The following is a 26,334-nucleotide window of genomic DNA, read 5'->3' as shown; positions in this document are numbered from 1 at the left end:
AGTCCAACTCCTGGCCCTGCACAGGCCATCCCAAGAATCACAGCATGTGCGTGACTGCATTGTACAAATACTTGAACTCTGTCAGGCTTGGTGCTGCAACCACTTCCCTGGGGAGCCTGTTTTAGTGCTCAACTACCCTCTGGGTGTAAAATCTTTTCCTGATATCCTCTCCCCTGAATCATGCCATTTCATGCCACTTCCTTGGGTTCTGTCACTAGTCACAAGAGTGAAGAGATAGGTACCTTCCCCTCATAAAGATGTTGAAAACCCCAATGAGGTCTTCCCTCTGTCTCCTCCAGGCTGAACAAACCAAAGTACCTCAGCTGTTCCCCACATGGCTTCCCCTCAATGCCTTTCACCATTCTTGCTGCTCTCATCCAGATGCTCTCGAATAGCTTAATGTCTTTCCTGTATTGTGGTGTCCAAAAATGCACACAGGACTTGAGGTGAGGCCACACCAGTGCAGAGCAGAGCGGGACAATCCCCTTCTTTGAGTGGTTGATGATGCTGTATCTGACAACCCCCAGGACACCGCTGGCCCTCCTGGCTGCCAGGGCACAGTGATGACTCAACTTGCCACTGACAGGACTCCCAGGTTCCTTTCTGCAGCACTGCTTCCACCCTCTCATTACCTAGTGTGTGCACACAATCAGGGTTGCCCCATCCCAAGTGGAAAATCCAGCACCTGTCCAACCTCATACATTTGGTGAGTGCCTCTGATTTGTCTGGGTCTCTCAGAGAGAGATGCAGAGAGAGCATCTCTGCCCTCAAGGGAGTCAACAGCTCCTTCCAATTTGGTGTTATTGGCAAACTTTCACATTTGAGACCTATGTCTAAGTCGTTAATGAAGATGTTGAAGAGCACATGGCTGAGTATGAAGCCTGCAGAACCCCACTAGTGACCAGTCACCAAAACTCTGATGTCACCCTGTTCACTACAACCCTTTGCACCTGACCTGAATTGCGTGCTCTGGTGCCCTTAGGAGGTGATGTTTAAAAAGTGACCAGCACTGATGGACCCAAGCACCTGCAAAAGGGACTTTACTTAGCTATCTGGAAATTATCTGCAACAACTGAAATAAAAATCAGCATATTTCCAGTAATACATGCTCCTTGGGGCCAATAGCACTGATCTGTAAAAGAAAAGTAATTACTGAAGTCAGTTTAAGATCTGTTTTGTTCTCTTGTAAAGAGGAAATACACCCTTGTTACTTGAATCTTAAGTCAAAGAACTAAGCAGCATTATAACTTTATTTTGCATTCATGCACGCTAACTAGATTTATATATAATAAGAACACTGAGACAAAGAAAAATGGCCAACAGTGTTCAGCTTAAAAGACAAACCTGAGTATCAATGGGTGATTAAGAACTGCAAATGCATAATGAGGATTATACTTAGCAGCCAAAAACAAAGAAGTGAAGAGGTGGGTCCTAATCAACTTTTTTCTGCAAATATCCTGTAGCTGCAAGGACCTTCTAGCAACAAAAGAGTACTTTGTCAGAAAACAACTAATTAGAATGATGTTTACTGTGAAGATGTTGATCGGCATTTATCTTGTGTAGCTGTCACGATCAGAAATTTCGTTGTTTGAATTTATGTAATTCAACTAGACTACCTTGAAAGAAAAAAGAACCTTGAGAAAGGTATTTTTCACTTTTGAATGGACTGAAAGTCCTTGGAAATTCCTCTTTTGTCTCCAGTAATAACAGAGGAAGCCTCAATGACTCAATTAGGATGCAGCATGATGTCAGGACTATGGTATTTACTGTCAGAATTGCCTCTCCATACATTGTCCCACCCTTGTGTCAGCTTTAACAAACTAACTCTGAAATAAAATAAGACAACCTGGGGGAACAAAAATGTGGTCCATTTCATTCAACTCATCCTGTGGCTATATGACTGACAATCCAACATGAGAGGAGAGGTATGAGGAAGAACACATGGTCAGACACAGGCAGAAGAGGCAGGGAAAATGACCACCTCACTACCAGGATCAAGTAGGAAATGGCACCTCACTACCAGGATCAACTTAGTCTTAATACTAGGCCAAGTTCTTAGACTATGAGAGCTAACAATCAGTGGCTTAAAGTAAAATAAAAGCCACTCCTCAAAACTGTAATCAAATGAAGAAAAGTCTGATTATTAACCCAGAAAAGGGTTATAATAATACAATTATATAGTAAGTAACTAGCACCTTACAGGTCAGCTCAGCTAGTAGGACAAAAAGAAGGCAGGAAAAAAGGGTTAATTTTTATACAAGCAGCAATACATCAGCTGGGAAGGTATTTTTTTAAGTACATCAGGTATTTTTTTAAGTACAAAAAGGCCATCTCAGAGGCATCTGAGAGCTACAGGCAACAATACATGTTAAAAGACCACCGGGAAGAAACAGGAGTCGAGTGTTCAGCCTCTGTAGCAGTAGTAATATGGTTCTATGACCCAAAAGAACATAAGCACAGTCAACTTATCATTAAGGAATCAATATGCAGATGTATATTTTTTGTGCAGCTTTTTATAGTAAGAGTAAACAGCAAAGAATTGTGCATTCCTGATATTGTTTTAATCAAAATGTATCTCTGCTTCCATGCTATTCACTAGTAAAGCCTTTTGAAATTTCCAACTTCCATAAGGCTAATACATTCTAAACTTCATAAAACAGATTTTGATGCATACATGACCACTACAATATTTGGCAAAGAAGAAATCATTGAAACAAGAATAAAATCATGATACAAAATAAAGGGATACAGATGTGTATTTTTAGTCATACATACACATGTAGTGAAAAGCTTCAGAACATATGTTTTAAATGACTGTTTCCTAACCCTTACAGAACAACATACAATGTACATGAAATAAAACAAAAAATTGGGTTGAATAGAGTAAGTAACAACTTTTAAGAGAGAAAACATGCATAAAACTGTTTGGCTGACAGATCAGTTATTCATTTTCAAACAATACAATTAAAATTTATTATACAGGAAGAATACCACATCATAATACATGTCTATCAGGTTTCATATAGACAACTAAAATCTGAGATTTTGTGCGTGTACTTCGCAACAATTTTTCTACATATGTAGGTAGCATTCTTTGTATGAGTAGGCATTAATTAGTTAAGAGTTACATATTTTGTACAGACTATGTCGTTTATATTTTTTAATACAATTTGTTATCACATACCCATGTGTCTGCATGAACAGGCCTGATGTTGCTGAGAAGCACTTCTTCATAATTTCCATAATCACTGAATTTAACAACTGCAGTTGTCCCAGAAGAATGGAGAGCTTCAATTTCTGCTCGGTAGAACTTAAAAGAGAAATTTTCAAAGGTCACAAAATACAACCAGAAGTACCACAAATACTTAACAACTTCCTTTTCATATATGTCTGTGTGTGTGCATATATATACTTAGTCTTAGTCAGTATTATATTTTGCTTTAAATTTGTACCAGATATGTAACCAGATATCTTAAAATTCCACATGACAGACTCCAAGGACATGGCAGAATGTATTTAGAATACTCATTGAGAAGATACGCAGCTAATTAAATAGACTGAGCATTTAAAAGACCTGCTTTCACCTCTCTGAAAGCAGAACAAGTTCATCACTAACACAAATGCTGCTGTATACAGAGAAATGCTATTGAAAGATGTTTACTTAAAATATACATCTGTAAGTGCTTATTAGCTGCATACTGATAAGGCTTGTATGCATGTACTTGTATACCTATCTTATCACAAAATAAAACATGATAAAAATATGATGAAAATATTATAAAGCTACCTCTTCATAAAGTCTGTTTTCTAAACACAAAACAAAAATCACTGCCTCCTAACATGGTTAAGCTCAGTACTGTATTTTATTATCACATTGCAGAATTGTCTTAGAAGTGAGTAGCAGCATTTACTTAAACTACCAAGAAACCAATTACTGCTCAAAACACACCTTCTAATCTGCTGAATATGTAACAGTCTGGGATTATGTAATAGGCATTTATCTTGCAAGGTTTGTACTTTCCAAAATTTCAAGATCTCATTTCAGAGTAATGCAAGTATGCTTCTCAAAATGGGAAACAACTCAGTAATATGCCATTACACTTCACACTAATCCATCCACTGAAGCTACATATTCCTGTTTAAGAGAGTCAACTGACTGTATATTGCCACTACCAAAAATCCTGCATAGTTTATCATTGGTTTTAGTCATACCAGCAAAAAACAGAAAAATAAAGTTATGCTGCTGAGCTAATGCAGACCAAAAAAAAAAAAAAAAAAGAAGGAAAACACTTAAACACTTATAATAAATATAACAAAGTAAACTTAACAAAAAATTCTTAAAAAGGAGAAAAAGGAAAAAGGTGTGAATAAAATGTACTTAAAGAACAACCATATTTAAGGTAGTTCTCAGATTATCAGAAAGGGGCAAACCCTAAGAAAATACCCATGAAGAGTGGCAGACAACTCTTGAACAAGTGATGACAAATCAAAGAAAACAGCCTAAAACTTTCTTAGCAAAGGAGAAGAAAGCAAAATGTCCTGCTGCAAGAGAAATCTTATTAATGGAGACAAGAGCTAAAAACAAAGTATTTAAACTTTTAAAAATCAGTAATGCAGATCTATCATGCAGCATAATTAATTTGTCCACAAATTCTTTAGCTGATAGCATACAACTGCTAATCAAAATTAAGCCTTTTGCTGTTTTCATTCTGTAATGATTGAAAGAAAACTGGCAGGTTTTTTATAGCCCTATTCCTGCAGACTGTTCCTTCTTTTTGCTACTAAAGGCTGCCTGCTGACTTGCTCCTCAGAAAGGTATTACACATCTACCATTATAAATATTCTAGATAGCACAGCATCCTGGTTTTGTTCCTCAGCAAAGAATATGGACACCTACATTCATCCCTTCAAATTTTTGGCACCTAAGTCAAATGCTTCAGTGAGGAGCTTAAGACATCCTAAACTCCACCTACATGGCAGAAACAAGGACTTGATTTAGGGACTTAGAAAGTTTTGTGCAGTGAACGTAAGTGACATATGTCATAAATATAAAAAACAGAGCATGGAGCTAGGCAAGAAGCACACTACACACCTATGAACAAAGGCCATGTCTCTGTGGTAGTGTGCTAAATATCTCCCACACATATGTAAGAGAACATTAGAGGTACAATTTGGCAAAGGCATACCTTGTTGTCTTCCCAATAAAGAGCAAAACATTCATCTCCTGGTCTCCAACTTTTTCCATACTCCATGTGACTTGATGGTTCCAGTATTTTCTCTGGTTTGATGGGTCCAGTTCTCCTTTTGGGACCGGTGTTGTAATATAACATTTTATCATCAAAAGATGGGATCGCAGTCGGTCCTGACGATTTGATAGGTCCTACTCGTCTTCCTTTCTGATGATGCTCAGTATCTCCATTTGGTACAGCACTAAAATTATCAGTCCTACTGGGATTTTGGTAATCATTATTAACACCAAAATGTTGCTCACGTTTTACCATGAAGGCTTCGCTACTTATTGTTCGTGACTTCCTATCACAAAAATTTTCAGAATTGTGTGCTTGGTTTTCCCTTTTCCCACGTTTCTGGTTATTGTTGTCTGTCACATCTTGAGCAGCAGAATTTTCCTTGAATTCTGAGAAAGACACTCCTTTTCCTACTCTGTTTTGCATGTTGTTATCCCTTTTTTTGAAAGTAATATCACTCTGGTGAGTGGATATGGGATAACCCAAATCCTTTGACCTATCATTTCTAGAATAATGTCTGTCACTTTTATTTTTTTCATCTGTCCAGTGTTCTAAAGAGCTGTGCCTTTCAGGACCTCTGTTTCTTGGTAACCCACCACTTTCCAAAGCCTGCCTTGAATTCTGAAAATCCTTTTGAAAACGAGGGGGTTTCTCATTCCTTGGTTGTCTCATGTCATTGCGAGAAACGTGTCTTGAATGATTCTCTTTGATGCCATTCTGTTCTGTATTCATAACTTTGTGCTGTACTTGATGTGTTGGCTGAAATTGCAATTTTGGTTCTACAAAGGAAAAAATTATTTCAATTAACATATTTCACACAAATACATTTTAGAAATACTGATTCAGACTGATAAAACAACAGTATTCTTCAGAAATGTATGCATTTTTGTGACATGGAAATGGAATGGTGCACACAGAGAATTTACCAGACACATTTGAAGTGCAATTCCTAGTTATTGGAAAATATACACTGCTCTGGGCGGTACTTAGAACCAAACCACCTATGAGCAACAGAAAAGCCAGGCATAAATTTCCAAGATGTTACTTGTTCCTCCCTATGGACGTCAACAATCCACTTGACTAAGAGCCATTTAAGACAGAAAAATAGAATTCCAAGACGGATAAAGGAGGAGGGAGGAAAATGAGGAGGAAAAGGGAATACTTCTAATCTGAATTGAAACTTTCTTTAAAAATACCTTTTTAACAGTTACTCAGGAGAAAAAAGAAAAGGCAAGAAACAGAAGTGATAAAATGAACACAGCTGGCAAAATGCAGATAACAAGAACAGTAGCAAAGCCCAGGCTTCTGGAAATTCTAATCAGTGAGCCATAACAGGACCTACTCAAGCATCACCTTTAAGAGCTTCAACCAAAACTCTTAACTGATGAGAATAAAGACAAGATAATCATGAATATCATTAAAAAGAGGAAACATGCTATGGCCTGCTGGAGAGGAAGGAAGCTGTAGGTATCTATGAAACTTTTTATGGAATTATGAGCTTTATAGGCAAACATGGAATTTTTAATGGGTTGTTTAGGTGAAGAGCAAAAGGAGAGGAGAAATGAAGATGAACCCGGGGAATATAAAGAAATGAGATCAGGAGAGCTGCAAGTAAGTAGGTTCCTGGTCAATACAGTCCTGCATGTGATCACTGTAACCTGTCTCATCTCCTTATTAACTTCTCTTTCTAAATTCTCTATTGTGTATGTGAGGGGACATGTTTTTAACTGGCAAATTTGAGGCAGGACAAGCTGGTAACTGGGACAAGGAAGACCTGGCAGCTGAACACTGGAGAGAATGGGTCTTGAGGGCCATCTGCCAGGGAGACCCCAGGTCTGGGCTCACACAGTGGCCAGATCTATATAAAGTACATTCATGTAACCCTCCTACCAGCTCCAGGCTGCATCAGCCAACAAGCTGGACCAGAAGTGTCTGACGTGGGAACCACAGGTCAGGGGTCTCCTGGCCAGGGCAGACTCACATGGGTGTGTGCGTGTTGGTGACTGGATATGAGATCTGCTAGCAGACTTTAAACCTGATGGAAAAGGAAAACATAAACCCATTGAAGGGATTCATGTGTACATGAACAATTCTGTGCCATGTGGGTGGCTGCAAAGGTGTCATTCTCTTGCTTGTGTCCATGAGCCTGGTGTGTGCGTGGGCCTGGTGGGACTGTGAACTCAGGCTCTCACACATTCCCATGGAAAGGAATGTTACCACTAGAAACAATGAATGCTGATACCTGAGAACAAATGTATCAACTTTCATAATTATATGCAAGATGGCAAGTTAAAATTAAAATGCAAATTTTACCTGGTTTATTTTTTATAAAAACCCTTTCAAGCATCACATTATTAGTAATAGGTCACAGAATTTTTATCAATTTAAATTACAAAATTGCCCAATAAGAAACTAGCTCAATTTTTACATATATTTGACATAGCATAACTTAAAGAAGTCACATTTGCTTTACTAAAATGACCTAGTGTTCTTGTTTTTTAACATGGCATAAGCATACATAAGGCTTAGCTTGAATATGATCTCGGTAAAAGTACATCTTACTCTATAATATATTACTTTGAAACCCGTTACATTTTTAATGCATTAATATGTAAATATATACTACTCAGAAAGATACAAGAGTTTCATAAATATGCATTTTCTTTTTAAAAACGCAAAGATGACTTTAAATCTTGTATAATTAATTTTGTTTTGTTAGAATAATACCATTAAAGTTAGAAGTACCTCTTTATTTCCTCTTTACAAATGAGACATGAAAATACTGTTTTTCTTTACTTTACATCTGTAACTTTTCACTAAATAGCTTCATTACACTTTTGCACTTCTGTATAATACCAATCTTACAGACTTCCTATTATCTAGAAAGATTTAACTTCCAAATTAATTAATTAATTAACAGTTTTTGTTCACAACATACTTAATTTCCCTCTTCTCTTCTGGTAGTAAAATGCTCAGGCTTCCACTCTTCATATGCCCAACCTAAGCTCTTAGGTCTGTTCCTGATGTTAATTACACACAAAATGACTGAACAGTTTAATGACCCCTGAATGTTTACTCCCTTGTACATACCATTACAGAAAAATGAGCATAAAACTCTAACCTAATTCACTATAAATCATGTTATTTAATATTCTGTAACATTATATTAACTAAATTAAAGTAACTGTTCCAACAGAAAAAAAAACTAGGAATGGGTTCATGGCTAGATTGGGCATGGTAGTACTTTCTAAGGTGGCAGAATATTAGGTCTGACTTAGACTCAAAACATTTCCTCCTAAGGGCTGTCCTTTGCCCCTTTTCTAAATGAATAAACATTTCCTGAGCTGAGATAGGTAGTGACAGTACTTAGTACATACAAGGTAGAAGGACTCTATACAACAAAAATGCATGCAAAGCAGTTACAGTTTAGTTAAAGCCTCAAGGAAAAAGCAAAACATAGACATATTCTTCTATAATTCAAAACAGTTTACTGGAATTTCTATTCAATTTCATAGCATGTAATGAGTAATTTCAACTATTGTCTATACAACATAATGTGATCATAACATAAAAGCAACAAGCTGATTTGAAAGTGTGTTGTATCCTTTTATTACAGAGTTTTTTTAATAGTAGTGGAAAGTTAAAATAATACTACATGTTAGACAGCAGGTGAAGTGACTGGAGAATTTCAAAACAGTGAGCATGGAGGTTATTTTGTAGGTCTCTTTACTGTGACATAGAAAGGCTGACATGAAACACCTGAGGTTTTTTAGTCTAAGCTAAAGTATGCAAAATCCAATAAGCTTGTATTTTCTACAGAGGTGCAGTTCTTGTGCTAAAAGCTTCCCTTGGGACTGCATCATACACAGCAGCCTTAAGTGAGCAGGACTCATTAACTGATTGATTGACATTTAAGCACAAGTCACTCACAAATGAAAACTGCCAAGTAACAGTAAATGTTACTTAGTCAACAGTAGTCAACAAAAAAAGCCAGGAGATGAGAACAGTACTGGTTCTTCGGGTATTTGTGCAGTCTGGCCTGATCACCAAAAAAAAGAAGGGATTCTAAAATTTCTTTATGAGAAATAGGGATCAAAAACAAAGCATCAAGGGATCCCTTTCACATTCCCACAACTGCTTCTACTTCCTGCCCCAACTCCAACAAACCATTAGCAACTGCTCCCAGAAAAGTAATGCCTCCTATAGGGCAATAACAAATATTATTTTGGCATTTAACAAGAAGATGCAGTAAGCTACTCTCAAACAGTGATGAAAGTCGTCATCATTCTAACCAGAAGTTTGGGAACATGGTGTGGAAAAATACAATCAAAAATTAATTATAAGGTTCTTGGCATCTACTCTGAAGTTTTAAGATGGCAAGTAGCATTTGTCAGTCTGGAACTCTCATTCACTCACGTTACTCATTTTGGCTTTCGCATGTGATGACGCAAGAGGACCATACAGGACCAATCACATTCCCCTGATCACAAGAAACCAGCAGGACCTGCTGCACTTGGAAATCCCAGCCAACACAATTTATAAAGCACTGCTCAATGCACAATAGACTTTAAAGAGTACGGTTTCCCGTGGTCCTCTCCTGTGGATTTTATCTTGTTTAATAATGTGGCTAAATTCGAGGACCATGGACCTCCCACACTGGTGGCAATGTTTTGGGTTTCTCCTCTCAAACTGAATAATACTTTTAGGTAACTGTATGGAAGTACATCTTTGAGACAGCTACCTCCAGGCTATGTTCTATCTTGTACTGGCCAAAAGATTAAAAAAATAGAAGATAATTAGTGATACATTTGCACACACTTCATGTCATGAAGTAAAATTCCCATTACCCAATAGCTTTGTCAAGTTAAATAAATATCAATATAATTCTTTCTAAAATGTAGCCACACTGAGGAACAGGGACCTGAGTACATGTTTCTGTTGAAACAAATCAAATACAAGCTGAGAAGAGTGATAATAAAGAAGTGAACAAAAAATCCAAAACATTCTGCATTGTATTCACTACAAACTTTAACTAACTGGATTACAGGACTCAAACAAAAACTGTTAACTTTTTATTATTCTTTAAAATGTATGAAATTAGCTATATTTGTCCCTTTTATATTTAAAGACAAAATAAAAGTACAAGCCTTGTAACATATATCATCAATGCTAACATACCAATACAGCAAATAGAACTGATTTTCTTGATATTCACAATTAGCTCTGACTACAGTTCAATTTTTAGAAGAAAGGCTGAATGAGAAATATGCCTATTATTCAAATTGGATCTCTTTTCAATAGCATCCCATGCTTGTTGAAAACATGGCAGATTTCAAATGCTACAAATTTCTTTTAACTTCAAAAAGTGAGACTATTTTTCCCCTCCAAGTACTCTCTCTCCCAGATATTCAAATAAATTGTGTGACCACAAAATGAAACAAATATTTTTAATTACAGTGTATTGCATTACCAATTAATTTCAAACCTTCAATTTATTTGGGACTAGATAAAGAATAATGCTCATTATTCCTAAGTACTATAGCCAGAGCTCTTGGTATCATTATATTCTCTCTGATAATCCTTGTGTTTACTTATTTAAACAGGCAAAGACAGATGAGTTGTTCCTTATAACAAAAGAAAACAATAAGGAGATTAATGGAAAAAATATTTTGTGTTCAGTAGCAGAAATTAACCAAGTGCAAGCATAGGCTTGCAACTGAAAGCAGTTTTGTCTGCTATTTGTGTTATCTCTTGCAGTCAGGAGGTTTCTCTTGCCAAAATTAAAACTACTTAATTTCAAAATAGAAATACTTTTGCAGGTGCCACCAACCATTCACAGTAATAAATAAATAAACAAACATGCAATTTAAAGCTACCGATATGTTTGTTTTAATTCTTTGCATTTCATCTAAATAAAGTATGCTTAAAATATGCTGTGTTTTACAATTAAAGAGCTAGCAGATCATGGAGTCATATGTTTAATACTTGTGATAGCTGTAAAACAATATTTCCTTAATGGAAAAGAGGAGATAAAACATAAAAACGCCACAAGATATCGCTTACGGGGCAAAACACTAACATGTTTTCTTGTAACTAATAAGTACTCCTTTAAAAAAGCAAACAAGAAAATTAATGTGCTGTCTTAACTTTTAAAAGGAATATAAGTACCTCCTAAAAAATACAAAGGTATTTCAACTCCTAAATGTTTTTTCTACTTGGTCTAAATGCAAGTACGAAAAAGTACCAAATCAAAGGAAAAAATTCAACAACAGTTCTGCAGTTCCTGTTCAGCAATAGAACCACCCAGGCAGAAGTAATTTAGCAATTCTCCACACTGCTAGGGTCTCAGGTGTAATTAGAAACAGCAGATAAGAAAAACAAGGAGGGATGCACAAAGCATATCAATCCTCTGTGTACTTGAAAAGAGAAACAATTCTTTTTTTCAGACACTTTCTCTCCCCAGATCACATAATATTTTGAACAAAATTTGGTGTAGTACAAGATTAAAAAATATCTAGCTCAGTTCAGCAAAACTGCCTTTTGTTTTTTACAAACTCCCAGTCATTTAGAAGGAATTACATTCTGTCTGAAGAATGATAAATATGGCCATTGCAGGTAATTATCTGTTCCTGGTCATGCACAAACATGTAACAGTAGGGGTGTGCTCATTTATTCAAAACCACTGTCCCTGTACAAACCCCTTTCTTTCTGAATACCTAAAAAACAAAACGAGATTTTAGAGACCATACAGGACAGCAAGATGCCAAAAATACTGCAGAACAATCTATCTTCTTTTATATCTAGTATAGCACAGTGTTGGGTGAATATAAATGGAGAAAAACCTTCCATCCTGGGCACTCCTTAGGGTATTACTGTGCAGGAAAATCAATGAAGAGACATTCTTGGCTTTGTAATATTACATATTTGAGTTATTTCGCTCAGTGTGTCCAACGTGCCTTTCAATTCTGATCAATCCTTTTCTAATTCTAAGTGAAACTATGTTTCTCTACTGCTCACAGATGACAGGATCAAATTAAATTGAAGAGGTACTAGTTATATATATATCCTGTTTTCTGCGGACATTTGGATGTAGACTTTGTGACTCTAGAGTTCACAGTGCTAAGTATGGTCACTGCAGATAGATCACTCAGCAAATACTTTTAAAACTCCGGTCACCTCAGTTTGAATAGAACTTAAGACAACTAATAATTAAGAATTTAACTGAAATGATTTTCAAAAGCAGAGGAAATAAAATGGCAGAAAATTAACTTTCTATATATGATTTTAACGATGTGTTTGAATTCATCATACTGCAGAGTTTTTCTCAAATTTGGCAAGGAAAGAATCACTTTTGAAAGTAAAAAATTCATATGCCTATGTATTTCTTGAAATAACCATTTAAAAAACTCTGCAAGCAAAACTAAAACCTGGCATAGAAACAGAGATGCAATCCTATGGGCTATACGCACTCTGTAAGGAAAATAATAGCGAAGAACATGAAACTAAGCAATCACTTCAAAGCCTTACAAAGTACAACATCTACATTTTTCAGAAAAAAAAAAGGCAGGAAGATTGAAAAGAATTTTACAAAATAATCAGAACACTTTTTGAACTTTTCAAAAATGCTAACAAGTTGGGTTTGAGTTTTTTCCAGGAAAGTATGGTCCAGGAATAGTACACGGGATTACATATTGATCACTCAGAGTGAGAAAAAACAACAGTGATAAAAAACATAAAAGCAAAAACCCTGTGTGTCATGCTAGGAAATATGCCAGAACCTTCGGTAACTGAAGGAGTATAAAACCTTTAAAAAGTTTTAATAAAATTATGTTTTTCTTCTTATGACATTTATAATCTTTTTATTTTCATTTAAGAGGAAAAAAACTCATAAAAGCGATGTGCATTTATCTTTAAAACACAACATTGAAGATTATAAACAGAATTAAATGTAATAAATATATCTGGTTTTATACTCACATAACACTATGCTTTATTGTCTACATATGTGCACTAAATCCAAAGGAACATGTAAGTACCCCTAAGCAATCAGTAGTATCACTTAAAAAAAGCAATTCACTCACAAATCTTGATAAACTACTATTACCTACTTACTACAAAAACACTGACAATAAGAAATTTATATAACCCACACAGATTATTTCTTCATTTTCCTTTAAATGTCTTTCAGTCAAACATTAAAACCTTCTGTAATATCTCAATATAAGCACTAAATGTACCCAAAGAAAAATCAGTGTTTGCAGTGTAAGCCAAAAACACCATCACTGCTTCCATTTCTGCTCATCATAAAAAATCCAGTGCACCTTTTAAGTAAAATGAGTTGCTAAGAAATATCTCAAATATCATTCCCTATATCTGCTTTCTGAAAATGTGGTTATATTCATTACTTGACCAGTTTACAAATATAATGCAGAATGCTGGTATGTTTAAAAGTTATTTTCTTTGAATATTTTGATTTTTGATAAATATAGTGAAGACTTATGATATCATAAATAAAGATTCATGATTCAGGAAGAATCCAGTCAGATTAACAAATTGTGGTTTATGTCATCTTATTTCAAATTACTGACTTTTAGACATCTAACCACCACTGAGCAACTTATTTGACCTTTCTTGAGAGGAATAATTCTCCAAGCACTCTTTTTTTTTTAATGACTGACTGTGGAGGAAGTTCTAAGAATCAACTTTTAGATGGCAGAGTTAGGAAAAATAATTCTACCTACACTATCCAACATTTGTTCCAGATACATTCATTTTAGTAACTCACCCTCTACTGTTAGAGTACCCATTTTGGATTCCAAGAAATCAAACAGTGTGCTTGGTGCAGATGGTCTGGCATTTCCTAGCTCTTCTTCATCTTCAGGTCTTATTCGGCCTCGGCCCTTCCCCTTACCTGTAAGCATTAAAGGCTTTTGTGAATGGGCAATAAAAAATTAAAAAGCGTACACATGCTTTCATTTGATTTACAAAATGTTTGTATTTTCTGTCTTTAAAAAATTCTGTCACAGAAAGGCAGTGATAGGACAAGGGAGAACAATTTTAAACTACAAACTGGAGAGATTTAGATTACATGTGATGAAAAAATTCATTATGCATCATTCACCCTCATCATATGAGGGTGATGAGGCACTGGAACAGGTTGTCCATAGAAGCAGTGGATGCTCTGTCCTTGGAAGTGTTCAAGACCAGGTTGGATGGGGCCCTGAGCAACCTGGTCTAGTGGGTGGCCTCTCTGTCTGGGAGGTGGGTGTGGGGGAGGTGAAACAAGATGATCTCTAATGTCCCTTCCAACCCATGTTCTTCTGTGATTCCAGGATACACATTTCCCATTTAAGGCTAATTAAATATCTGACTTCCAATTCAAAAATTTTGACAAGAATATAATACACAGAAGCCTTTCTTAGGGAATTTGCTTTCAGGTTTGTAATGCATTCTAACTTGCAGGAAAAGAACATGCAAATATGCCCTTCTGTAACTACATTAGTAATCCACCATACACAAATTCTTTGGCTTGTAAACAGTTTTAAAGCATCTCTTTGCAAGCTTTACCTCTAGGTGGTGGTCCCTGAATGGGTTTTTGTTTACTGTTGTTCAGAAGAAAATTTAATGCTGCCTCTAGGCTGTTACTGTTATCCATAAGTGCCTGTCTTGCAGCTTCTTTGCTAAAACCCATCTCTGTTATGTGTTTTAGAGCCTTTTCATCAACCTGAAATAAAAGAAACACACAAAAGTAATAAATACAACCAGATTTTACATTAATTTTTCTTTTATTTTTAATTGAAACAATATTTCTTGTTTAATTTATTATAAATATTTTAATTTTATATAAAATCTTTGCATATAAGCTCAAAAGAACCAGGTAATCAAGGGATTTTTTTTTAGTAGTACGATTTTTAATTGATTCGTTTCCAGTTCTACTACTACAGGCCTTCAAGCACAAAATCTCCTAGTCTATATGAAAACTCAAAGAAATATCTCAAAATAATATGAGTATCAAAACTAGCCAAGTGTACCAGTTTGAACTCTTTCACAACTTTTGCAGACAATGCAAAACCCAGTTACTTCTTAAAATATGGATAAAACATAATTGGCTAGATGTTTTACAGAAGAAAGCGAAGAAATGCAAACAATATACTTGTGCAGAAATGCAGGCTCCGATATTCCAAACTGTATATTGCATGATGACAAAAAGTCAAAACAGGAATCACAAAGCATTAAGTACAGAAAATAACATTGCACCTGCACCAAAATCATCCCAGTTACCCACTTACTTCAACAGCTGCCATCAAAAACATTCTTAACTGGAATCCCATGAATATAACACTCTGTCTACAGGTTCAAAAATAGCCATATCAAGAACCTACAAAAAACCCAGAGAACCCCAAGCCTAATGGAATCTAACCTCAGAGATACATCTTTAAATCTTACTGAATAAATATTTAGCCCAGAATCACAGTGAAACTCGTAACTATCTCAGTAAGGTAGAAAAGCACCATAAGTATTCTAGGCAGACCTCAAAATTAATTGAAAGGAAAGTCGTCATTCATCAAGGTATTTTGGTTTTGTTCTTCTTTTATTTGGTTTTTTTTTTTTTTTTTTTAAATAATTCACACATTTAAGACTCCATTAAAGTCTTCCATCTTACCAGTTCTCGGTAGACACCTTCATTCTTCCCGTCTGGTTTTGCTATCTTCTCTTTCTGGAACAGCTCCCTGTTTCGATTCCCTCCAGTGGTCACACTGAGATTGCTTCTGCTACTACCACCACCTCCTCCAAATGTCTTGGTCTTTAGATAAGCACAAAATAACATATCAGCAAACAGAAATGATGAAAATATTTAGCTAGTAGAAAAAGTAGAAACTTTTGTTGCAGTGGGTTTTTTGGGGTTTTTTTGATTACGCTCTGGGTCAACAAATAAAGCACTAATTTACACACACACAGAAAACGATTACTTTATTAGTTAGGAATTTTTTTCCTTGTGCCCAAATGAGGTTGTAGAAAGGGTATATAATTCTAGCTGTTACAACTTAGTAAGCACTTTGAGAAATAAACTAAAAAGAAGACCAAAGAAGAACATAAAAACCTGACACATTAGAACTAAATTTCCTAGCTATTTTTTCAGACTGAGTTCAGCGAATCGTGGCGGTTTTGAGAAATGAAAAGAACAGATGAAAATTGATAACCTGTATTTATTACTTAAATCTTATTAGCAAAACTGTAAACCCCTCATTTTTTAGTAGTGGTAGCAAAATCATATCTACAATAAAACATTATGATACAGTTATAAGCTTTGTTAAAATAAGAACACAGCCATCAATTCAAAAGGACTGTAAGCCTGATTCACCTTTTTAAAGACACAGGAGTAGAATTATACACAGGCAAATATCAGAAAGCATTTTTCATTTAAGAGATAAATACTTGACAAGAAAAGATCAATCACAGTAAGTAAAATGCTGCAACACATGCATTCTAACCTCTTTGCTCTTTGCCACTTCTGCAATAGCAGCTGTTCTCTGCTTTTCAAATTCATCATTGTCTGCAACAGGTTTTACAGCATTTGTCATTTGCAGAGTCTTTCTGCGATCAAGATCTCTGCTATCCACTTGCACAGAAGATGCACATTTCTGAAAATGCAAAAGAAATGTTTAAGTACTCTTCTGCCTGTTCTTATTTGAAAAAAGACCCATCCAAGTTTTATTCCATTAGAATAGCAGACCCTCAGATAAAGATTATGATTATGTAGCTAGACATCGTGATGTAATCACAATGATTCTTGGAAATTTGCTGATCCTTGCCAAATTCTTTGGCATTTAAGAAGGGACTGCATAAGTGCCTACACAATCTGACCAGCAAAATCAAAGGCTCCACACACTAAATAAAATTAAGTTTGAAATTGAGAGGAAAAATGTTACTGGAAGCTGGCACAACAAAGATACAGGATTAACAGAGTTTTGGGGGTTTTTTTAACAGGCACATTTTTTATATCCAAGTTATCAAGATCTAAGGTGTTTTGAAAGCCTTTACCTAACTGGAACAAGGTACATAGATATCATAATACAGGTACTTTTATGAAGTGACAAAGAGAAGTACATTATACCTGCCCAAAAGGTACAAAAGGAGGAGGGCCACCTTCTGTTCCAATGTTACTCCTATTGTGTTTTGCCAAACTCTGTAAAAGAAAATTGATAATTAATAAATTGCAACCAGAAACCAGATTATATGATAAATGTTTCTATTTCAGAAAGAACATGCAACTTGCAAGATGGGTATTTTCAGCAAAAAAGAAATTTGTATTTTTAAATCTTTGGCCACCTAAGTTAAGAAGAGGGCTCGAGGAGAGGAAGAGGAACAAAGAAAATTATGGAATTTTGCATAATTACTAAGACACATAGAGCACATGTAGAAAATTCAGTTATATACCAAAATCTACACTAATAGAACAAAGCAGAACACAAATAGGCAGCAGATGTTTTTTCATACAACGTCCAATGAACTTGCTGCCAGTAGAGATTGTAAAGGTACACAGCACCTTTAAAAAGGGCTTGGACCAACTCAGCCTAGAGAAGGGAAGGTTCAGGGGGACCTTATCAATCTGCACGATGGAGACAGGCTCTTTTCAGTGGTGCCCAATAAGATGACAGAGACAATGGGCAGAAACTGAAACACAGGAGATTCCCTCCATCACAAAACACTTTTTTGACCTGTGAGGGTGACTGAGACAGGGAGGGTGGGGAGTCCCCACCTTTAGAGATACTCAAAAGCTGCCAGGACACTGTCCTGGACAATTGGCTGTAGGTGGCCTTGACTGAGCCAGATGACCTCCATCTTCATCCATTCTGTGAAATTCATGATCCCATGCATAAGCAAACACAGAAAGGATTTATCAGAATTGTACCCCCTGATATAATACAGCAATTCTGTATGCCAAGGCTGTGTAAGTGCTCAGACTGTGATCTCTCCCTGAAAACAACTGGCTTTTTGCCACTGCTGGAAACAGAATGCTATGCTACTAAGAAAAGAAAAAGAACAGGTCCTTAATGCTGATAAAATGCATCAAAATTGAATTTCCTATAATGTATCTCTTTTATCAGCTTCATTGCTTACTTTTCACCCAATGTACATTCATGCATGACTACATACATTCTCTGTTGTCAGAGACAGCCTTAATTACTTAAGGCTATATATGTATGACATTTACCTACATATTTATTACCCTGATGTAGAATTTATTTAAACCCATCATGTGAGAAATGGAGTATAAACATGAATAAGCTTGAAGGCACTATGTTATCAGAGAATTTCTTAAACTAAGTAATAGATTTATTTAGCTAATACATATCTAAATTAAAACTTTTGGTCCACTCCTTTCAAGTTAACTACTTTTATTCAGGAGCCAAAGACTATTTTCTAAATCATTTATAGTCATTAATTCCTTTCATAGTTGAAGAAAAAGAATAATCCTTTTTCTCATACCTTAGAGCAAAAAATACTGATAAAGTATTCAATAAATTATTCAAAAAATGACTTAGAAGTGCAGAAACCATAAAATTTTTGTGCTTTAGTTTCAACCAGTTCACTTAAAATGCTGCCTTAGAAATACGAGCTAACCAAGCACTGATCACTGCAGCGTGCTCACACCTCCCTGTACCTATTAACTGAAGCAGCACAGTACAACAATGATTTCATGGCCAAGTCACTTCACTTCCCCAGAGCAGGCACTCCATGTGCAATAAACCCTGCACTTATTCTGGCATTTCTATTTGTTTGCTTGTTTGTTTGTGCCTGGAGAAATGCAGGCAATTTTGGAATGAACTCCCATACTGAATCAGATTATAATTAAAATAAATGATTATAGGCTAGATAAGAACTCAAGCATCGGATTAATTCCTCACGTCCTATAATCAGGAAGAGCAAGCTGAATTTATTTTTTTCTTTCTTTCCCAAATCAGAACCAAGAAATCAAACAGAAGAAAAAGACTGTTCCATCTACTGCTCAAATATGCAACTGGGCAAATGGCAAAAAAGCCCTTATAAACTGACTGCCTATTTACCAACATTTACCTGCATGAATTTTGAAACATAGCAATTTATTGCATAAAACTGTTATCCATAATAAAAGAATTCTAATGATCTGATACCTTCTTCTCAAGGAACACTCTCTGCTGAGAAGTGAGAGCAGCTGTTTTAGAAACCAAGTTTCACATGGCACTGAATAAAAAGCAAACTGGCAACACACACAATCTTTTTTAACTTACAATTAAATTTCCTCATAACCCAGCAATAACTATCATTTACAAAAAACTTTGTTATAAATACATTTAGTGTACTTCTTTTACCCTTTTTGCTCTATTTGCATCATGACGCTAAAAACGTATTTCCTAGAGAATCTCTTAAGAAACTAAGGTTTACAATATGTGATTGCTAGATATTATGTACTATTGTACCTTTGCCTTTCTTTATACATGTATTTTGAAGTATACCTAAAACTACTCTCTTTTCCCATGAGGTAATCTCAATATTTAGTCTCACCTTCACCAAAACAGAAAAATCTTGAAGTATACTAAAGAGCTTTACTTTTAGATGATCTGTAATTCTAAGTGTTAAAAATTTAAGAGCCTACCAAACAGTCTCACCAATCGTCTCAGCAGATTTGCTTCAGACTTCACTTACATGTTGTCTGGTGTTTTGTTTAATAGCAATACAAAATACTCTTCCCTCATAAGAAGGGTACCAGCAATATCTTACAGATACTGGTCCTTCATGTTTGGAACATCAGTCACCATCAGAACATGAGGAACACCACAAAGCAATAATTATTTGCAACTGTATTTTTTCTTAAAGATGTTCATGAAACTTCACCTTATACTTCCAAATAGCCTAGAAAAGAAAATCTCACAGTAACAGTCTCATTTACACTCCTTCCTCATTTATTTACTATCGCTTAAATAGGGACACTTAAAAAGACCTGAAATTTCCAGGCAAGAATTTACCTTATGATAAAATTGAATGCTACAAAGAAGAGCACATTAATTCTTCATGCAGTGTGATAATACTGCATTCATTCCACATATGCTACACTGTATTATGAGTCTTTTATCACTAAAACTTGATTCCTCCTGAAAGCAATTTCAAACACTGCTCTGAATGGAACAAAATAGTAAGACAATTGAACAAGTAGAAGCTGACAAGTAGGTGCAAGGGTAATACCTTAAGACAGAATAGACAACTTTTATTCTCAAGTTTCATGTTATTTGGCTTAATAACACTAACTTAGTATAAAGTATAAAACCCCCTTATTTCATCATCTACAGAGGAAGCTGAATTAATACATCTTAGACTTCCTAGTGGAGAGAAAATATAAAACTGCCATCAGAAATAAAAAAAATAGCTTCAAAACAAGTAATGTAAAATAGTTACAGAAATAAAAGTTTTATGTCTTTTTATGCAAACACAATTCAGCATTTTATTTAAGCTTCCATGACAAGATTAGACAAGGAGTGGTAATGTCCTTATCACCCCCCAGATATTTTAGCAATTATGCTTATTTGTCAGCTGTACTTTGCTACAAACCCTTCTGAAAAGGATAGAAGCATCAAGTTCATAGGGAAACTGCTACCATGTAGCATTTAGTTTCTACAGATTTATTTGAGCTCTATCTGTCTAGCTGTCAGTCTGGATATAGAACTGGAACTACAATTTCCAGTGGTCATGGTTCACCTGTCCAAACTGATTCCTTGTCACCCACAGCTTTTCTGACATGGCCACGTTCACGTGCTGTGAGCTGGTCAACAAGAAAAAGAAAATACTCAGGCAAATTCTAAAAGTTTGAGAACCAGAGCGCTGAGGGGATAGCAGCAGGCAATATTTAACTTTCTGTATCTTACCAGAGCAAATCATCACAGCTACCACTCTGTTACACATATTGCATACAGCCAGGAGAGCTGGCTAACAAGTGCTAAAAGTTGTAGTCAGCAGCACGCCTTTGGTTATTAAATGCTTTGGGTTTTTTATTTATATAAATAGAGTCTGTTCCAAGTTATTTCTTAATACTGATTTCAAAAACCAATAATTAAGTATAAAGCAAAATGTATCTGTTGAAGTCCAGGTAGAAGAAATATGAAAATAGATTGTCCAAAATATCACCAAGAAAGCAAACCAGTTCTATTCTTGTCTTGTGAATTGCACGGCATTCTCAAGAAAATGTTAGCTCTTAAGAAAGTGTTCTCTTCTGCCCCATCTACCTTCTTTAACTGAAGAGAGAACTCACAAGACTAAATACTAAGTAAGAATAAAAATCATAAAATGGGATGGTTCTGCCAGAACCTTTTTTATTTTGAAAGCTTCATTTAAAACCAGGAATGCTTTTGTGTTTTAAAAAACCCCTTATTTTCAGCTATAAAGGCTGAAGGATGACAAACCGAATCTACTGGAATGCATAACTCTAAAATTCAAATTCATTTTGGCCCAGTTTACCAGAATCTATTAAGTTTAACCAAACACCAAAGAAGGCTAGCTCCAACAAAAATTACTGAGCCCAACTTAGCAAAAACAACAATAAAATGAGTACTTCATACAGAACTAACCATCATGTTCATAAGTAGCTACTCTGTTTCAGAGATGTGGATGCAAAAATACAGAGATGTGCACGCTTGTAGTAGCCATAGTTAATCTGGCAAATATTTGGGACTAATGGTAGTAGGGTCACAACTCCTGCCCTAGGAACTTCCACCTGTTTGTGAGAAAATGTATGAAAACATATTCCTGCAGCCACTTTTGTTCGACTGGGACAGAAACCAAAGTAAAGGAGTTTACACATATTTATGCCTTGTTGGAAGAATTTTAAATCTCCAATTTGACTTTGTAACCACGATTTACCTAAAGTACTGATGAAATTTGCAGTACAGGGCTCATACCAAAGGTTACCAACTTCAATGCTTTCTATATATTTATTCCATTACTTTTGCCTCAAAAAGACACAGTCTGCAGACAGTAACTGTAAAAGGCAGAACTCCATAGTGTTTTGGTTCCAAACACACTATAAGAAAGCAACCACCCATGACTATTTGCCAACATAAATTTAATATATTTCATTAATGTTTTCAATCCCTGCAGAAAGGATTCAGTTCCCATGCAAAGATCACTTGTAATTTTTTAATTTGCAACATTATACATGAGACCTACTTGCACACATCTGGCTGTAGCCCTACAACTATTTGGACAGTACCGTTCTAAAAGCTTATTATATGAAAGTTCACAGTCAACAGAATAAGCTTGACATTTTTGAATGTAATATGCAACTTGTAAGACAAGCATTTCCAGTGGTGTTACCTCACCCTTTGTAATTCCCACTTTTCTATAAGATGCTCCACTTCACCTCCAAGAACTGCTGTGTTACTGTCATCCAACAGCAAGAATCCATTTCTCACTTCAACAATTCCTGAAAGCTTAATTTTTGTTCCAGGTGGAGTGTTCAGGCTAGAGGTAGAAACAAAGTCATAAAATTCAAATAGATTTATTAATATTCTGTCACAAAGAAACATATAAAAAACTACTCTTATTATAGTCACAACATTTTCATATGCCATAATAAAAAATTAGCATCAAAAAGCACAGTACTTTTCAATAGCTTTATTGAAACACTTCCTACCCATTACACAAAAATGCCATACTGCAAATTAGATTCTAACAGAGATGAATACTGGCAAATTGTCTGTTTGGTTAATATCCAATTTCATAATACCAAACTAAGCTAATGATATGTTTTGATTATTAGATGATTTTCTTAGACAACTGATTTGAGGCAGGTTCCTCACATTTACAGTTATGAGTGGATTTCCAAATAGTTAATAATCTCTTTTTTTTTTTTTTTTTGACATTTAACTTAGTAGACACATAGACTGGTTAGAAAATAACCTTTCTACACATTGCTAAGAGCTAGGAGTGTACTAGAATAAATATAAAAACCATGAATCTCACAGTGCTTCGTCTCTCACTACTCTATAATTTAAAAATATCTGAATACTTTCTGTCATCAGCTCCCACATGGAGCCAACCTTATCTTCTTCTCACGTGAATCTACCCTAGGAAAAGCAATAGCAGAAGCATAAAAGAATCATGTATTTCCAACATGCAACGGAAAGATATGACAAGCAGTGCAATCTGGAAACTGCTTCTTGCAAGAAACAGGACACAGCCAGTTAAAACTTTTCAACTGAGAGACAATAATCTCTTTAAAATATGCTAGAGCTACTGTTGCAATCACAGGCCCATACCACAGGGTGAGGAAAATTCATAGTGGAGTCAGCCAATTACAGTACCAGTGGCATTTAACCTTAGAAATGTTTCGATGGACTTTTGAATTGTTCTGATAAAGGCAAAAAAATGAGATCAAAAAATAGACATGAAAGAAATACAGAAAAAAAATTAGACAAGGGGAAAGGGTAAATGGAAACTATACTAAAGAAAAACCTATAATATAAAAGAAAATTGTGATTTTTATTTTAAATAACACTATGTACTGAAACAGCATATTATTACAGTTTAATAGTCCAACATCAGACCTGACAAAATTACATATAACACAAATTATATTTTTAAATGTTACGCATAAAGAAGCGCTCACAACATTACTAGAGTGATGAGTTCTCTAACATTTTTGAGATTTTATCAAAAAGTTTTCAAATTATGTCTTGTACTGGATATTCATCTTTAAACATTTTGTGATCTAGAATCTTCTTTCACAGGAATCTGTTTGCCTTCCTTTATTGCTCTCTTTATATTCACATTGGAATATGATATTCCAAGTTCTGCTGGCTCAAGCTAAAATTAAAATATCATTAAATGTTCTAACAGCCTCACTCTAAACTGCAAGCTGGCTCCTGCTCAGAAGGAACAGTTTAACAGCAAAAGATGACATTCAAAAATTAAGTATACATCTATATCTAACTGTTGCAGCTAGCAGAGAAAGACAGAAGAAGGGTTTTTTTAAATCAAAGTTATCTGAACTAGAAGAGTGCAGAGCACACCACGACTCTGCAGACTAAACACCAGAGATTGTTTTTAGCACCTCCATAACCAAACACACAAAACACCCCCATGTTCAGCAGTAATCAGCTCTCTTGCCCTTCATTGTTAACTGAAGAAATATCCAAGTTAAAGACCTGTCCATGGTTAAGCAGCATTAGTTGTAATGGCTTAGAAGTGTCAAGCCTGTGGCATTCCTGCTATAAAGGTAAGACAAAAGATCTGCTACTACTAAAACTTGGGAATTTGGCCCAAGTTTACATACACCCCCAAAATACTGTGTTGTGAAACTACAACTCAGTAGATGGCTGCAAAAATCTACTTTCTTCCATTATGTAGTTCAGCATAAACAGAACTGTAAATTACATTCATACGTATCTTTGCATGCTGAATTTAAATTTCTCCTTTATATGCAAATCCAAAAAGGAAGCCTCTTTTGTCGAGCAATTTTTTTCATAAATTACTAAGGAAATAATTCCATTATTTCAAGGACATTTAAGTATCAAAGGAAAATATGGAAAAGAAAGCTGTTCACCTTATTTTTGACATGCTACTGTATTCTATAGCTGTGCAGCTTGTGTGTCCATCAGTCATCTGTAAACGTAACATTCTGGGAGCAGCCTGAGATTCTTCATTATCCTTTGGTGCAGCAACATTGCGAATTTTCTGTATTTGCAGGACACATGGCCCTTCCAGCTAGATGAGTCAAACAGTAAAGTAAAAATTGTTAGCACTGTTAAGCAAACACACTGCAATATCTAGACATACCAACAGATGCCCCCAGGCAAAGGAAAGTGTCATTTGATCAGGCAGTCACGTTGAATTTCTATCACTCATGGACTCTGTGTTCTAAAACATGATAAAAATGGGTTTTTCAGAGAAACAGTTGTGATGCTTCAGACATCTCTGAGATACCGATTATAAAATAAAAGTGAATGAAAACAGTTGAGGAGGCAAACAAACAAAAACACAGATACTGTCACTTTGAACATAGCATGGAGTCCAGATAAGACTTCACTGCAGGGTGTCACTGACAAAGTCTTCTAAAGAACAAAAAACCAGCTTAGAAGATTCTCTGTTTGGATCAAGAGGAAATTTCAAATAACACTACTCTGTAAACACCAAGTAGAAACATAGCTTCTTAGAACAATGGTCCAATCAAAACATAACAAACTGAAGAGACATCACCCATCCATTGATTATGTAAAAATGGATACCCTACTAGACACACCACAATCTATCTTACAAAAAATAAAACTATAACTAAAAAAAACCAAACAAAAAACAAATCAAAAACCAAACCAACTAGAAAAACCAACCAAAAACCCACAAAAAAACCAAAAAAAAACCACCACAAACAAAAACCACCAAAATAAAGCAAAATAAATCCACCTGAAAAACCCAAGCCCAAACCATGTAAACCATTTATCACATTTCAGCTATAGCTAAGTCATTTTATTTTCTCTGAAAAAAAATTGTCTGTGGCTGCTCAACTGATCTCTAGTTCCTAAATGACAGCAAAAAGATGAAAAAGTGCACAGTTCATCAGCTTCTAACCTTGAAGAAACAGAATAGGTATCCAGAAGAACACAAAATGAGAGCAGATAACCAGTAGGTAAGTATATATCAAAAGAAGAGAAATTAATAAATGAGAGAACAGGAGCCCGGTAACTTTACTATGATGGCAGTAGAAGATCTGATGTAGCAATTACTCTTACTGAAAGAGGCTTTTTTAAATGCAGATCAGTTTTAACTGGAACAACAACTCTGATTATCATTTTGAAAAAAATATGAAAAGGGCTGCAGAAAACAAAAATTCACAATCAAAAAAAAAAAAACAATGAAACAGAAATTGGGAAGCATATGAGTAACCTTTAACAGGAATTAAATTGCTGGCACCTTATGTTTTCAACTGCTTACCATCAATTTGACAGTACTCAGAAAGAAACTCTGAGATCACAACTTTAATCCTTTCTGAATTCTTTTTCTGCAGTTAAAGTTTCCATTGTAATGACACAAGCTCTCAAAAGAAAACCAATAACACCTT

The 26,334-nt window shown here is 35.4% G+C and overlaps 1 protein-coding gene across 3 annotated transcripts in view; it reads right to left on the bottom strand.

Moving 5' to 3' along the window:
• The window catches only part of TDRD3 (tudor domain containing 3), a 93,592-nt gene that overhangs the window by 18,040 nt on the left and 49,218 nt on the right, over window positions 1-26,334 (bottom strand). For all 3 annotated transcript variants that reach the window (XM_068182287.1, XM_068182288.1, XM_068182286.1), the window contains 9 exons: window positions 24,823-24,983; window positions 22,598-22,739; window positions 17,362-17,433; window positions 16,739-16,888; window positions 15,910-16,050; window positions 14,814-14,970; window positions 14,032-14,157; window positions 5,187-6,025; window positions 3,185-3,310 (listed from right to left, as the gene is read on the bottom strand). In XM_068182287.1, the coding sequence (XP_068038388.1) occupies window positions 3,185-3,310; window positions 5,187-6,025; window positions 14,032-14,157; window positions 14,814-14,970; window positions 15,910-16,050; window positions 16,739-16,888; window positions 17,362-17,433; window positions 22,598-22,739; window positions 24,823-24,983 (1,914 nt within the window). The remainder of the gene's footprint in view (window positions 1-3,184; window positions 3,311-5,186; window positions 6,026-14,031; window positions 14,158-14,813; window positions 14,971-15,909; window positions 16,051-16,738; window positions 16,889-17,361; window positions 17,434-22,597; window positions 22,740-24,822; window positions 24,984-26,334) is intronic.

The sequence above is a fragment of the Anomalospiza imberbis genome, chromosome 2 (assembly GCF_031753505.1).
Source record: "Anomalospiza imberbis isolate Cuckoo-Finch-1a 21T00152 chromosome 2, ASM3175350v1, whole genome shotgun sequence".
Lineage (NCBI taxonomy): Eukaryota > Metazoa > Chordata > Aves > Passeriformes > Viduidae > Anomalospiza > Anomalospiza imberbis.
This window is presented reverse-complemented; position numbering and strand designations above follow the sequence as displayed.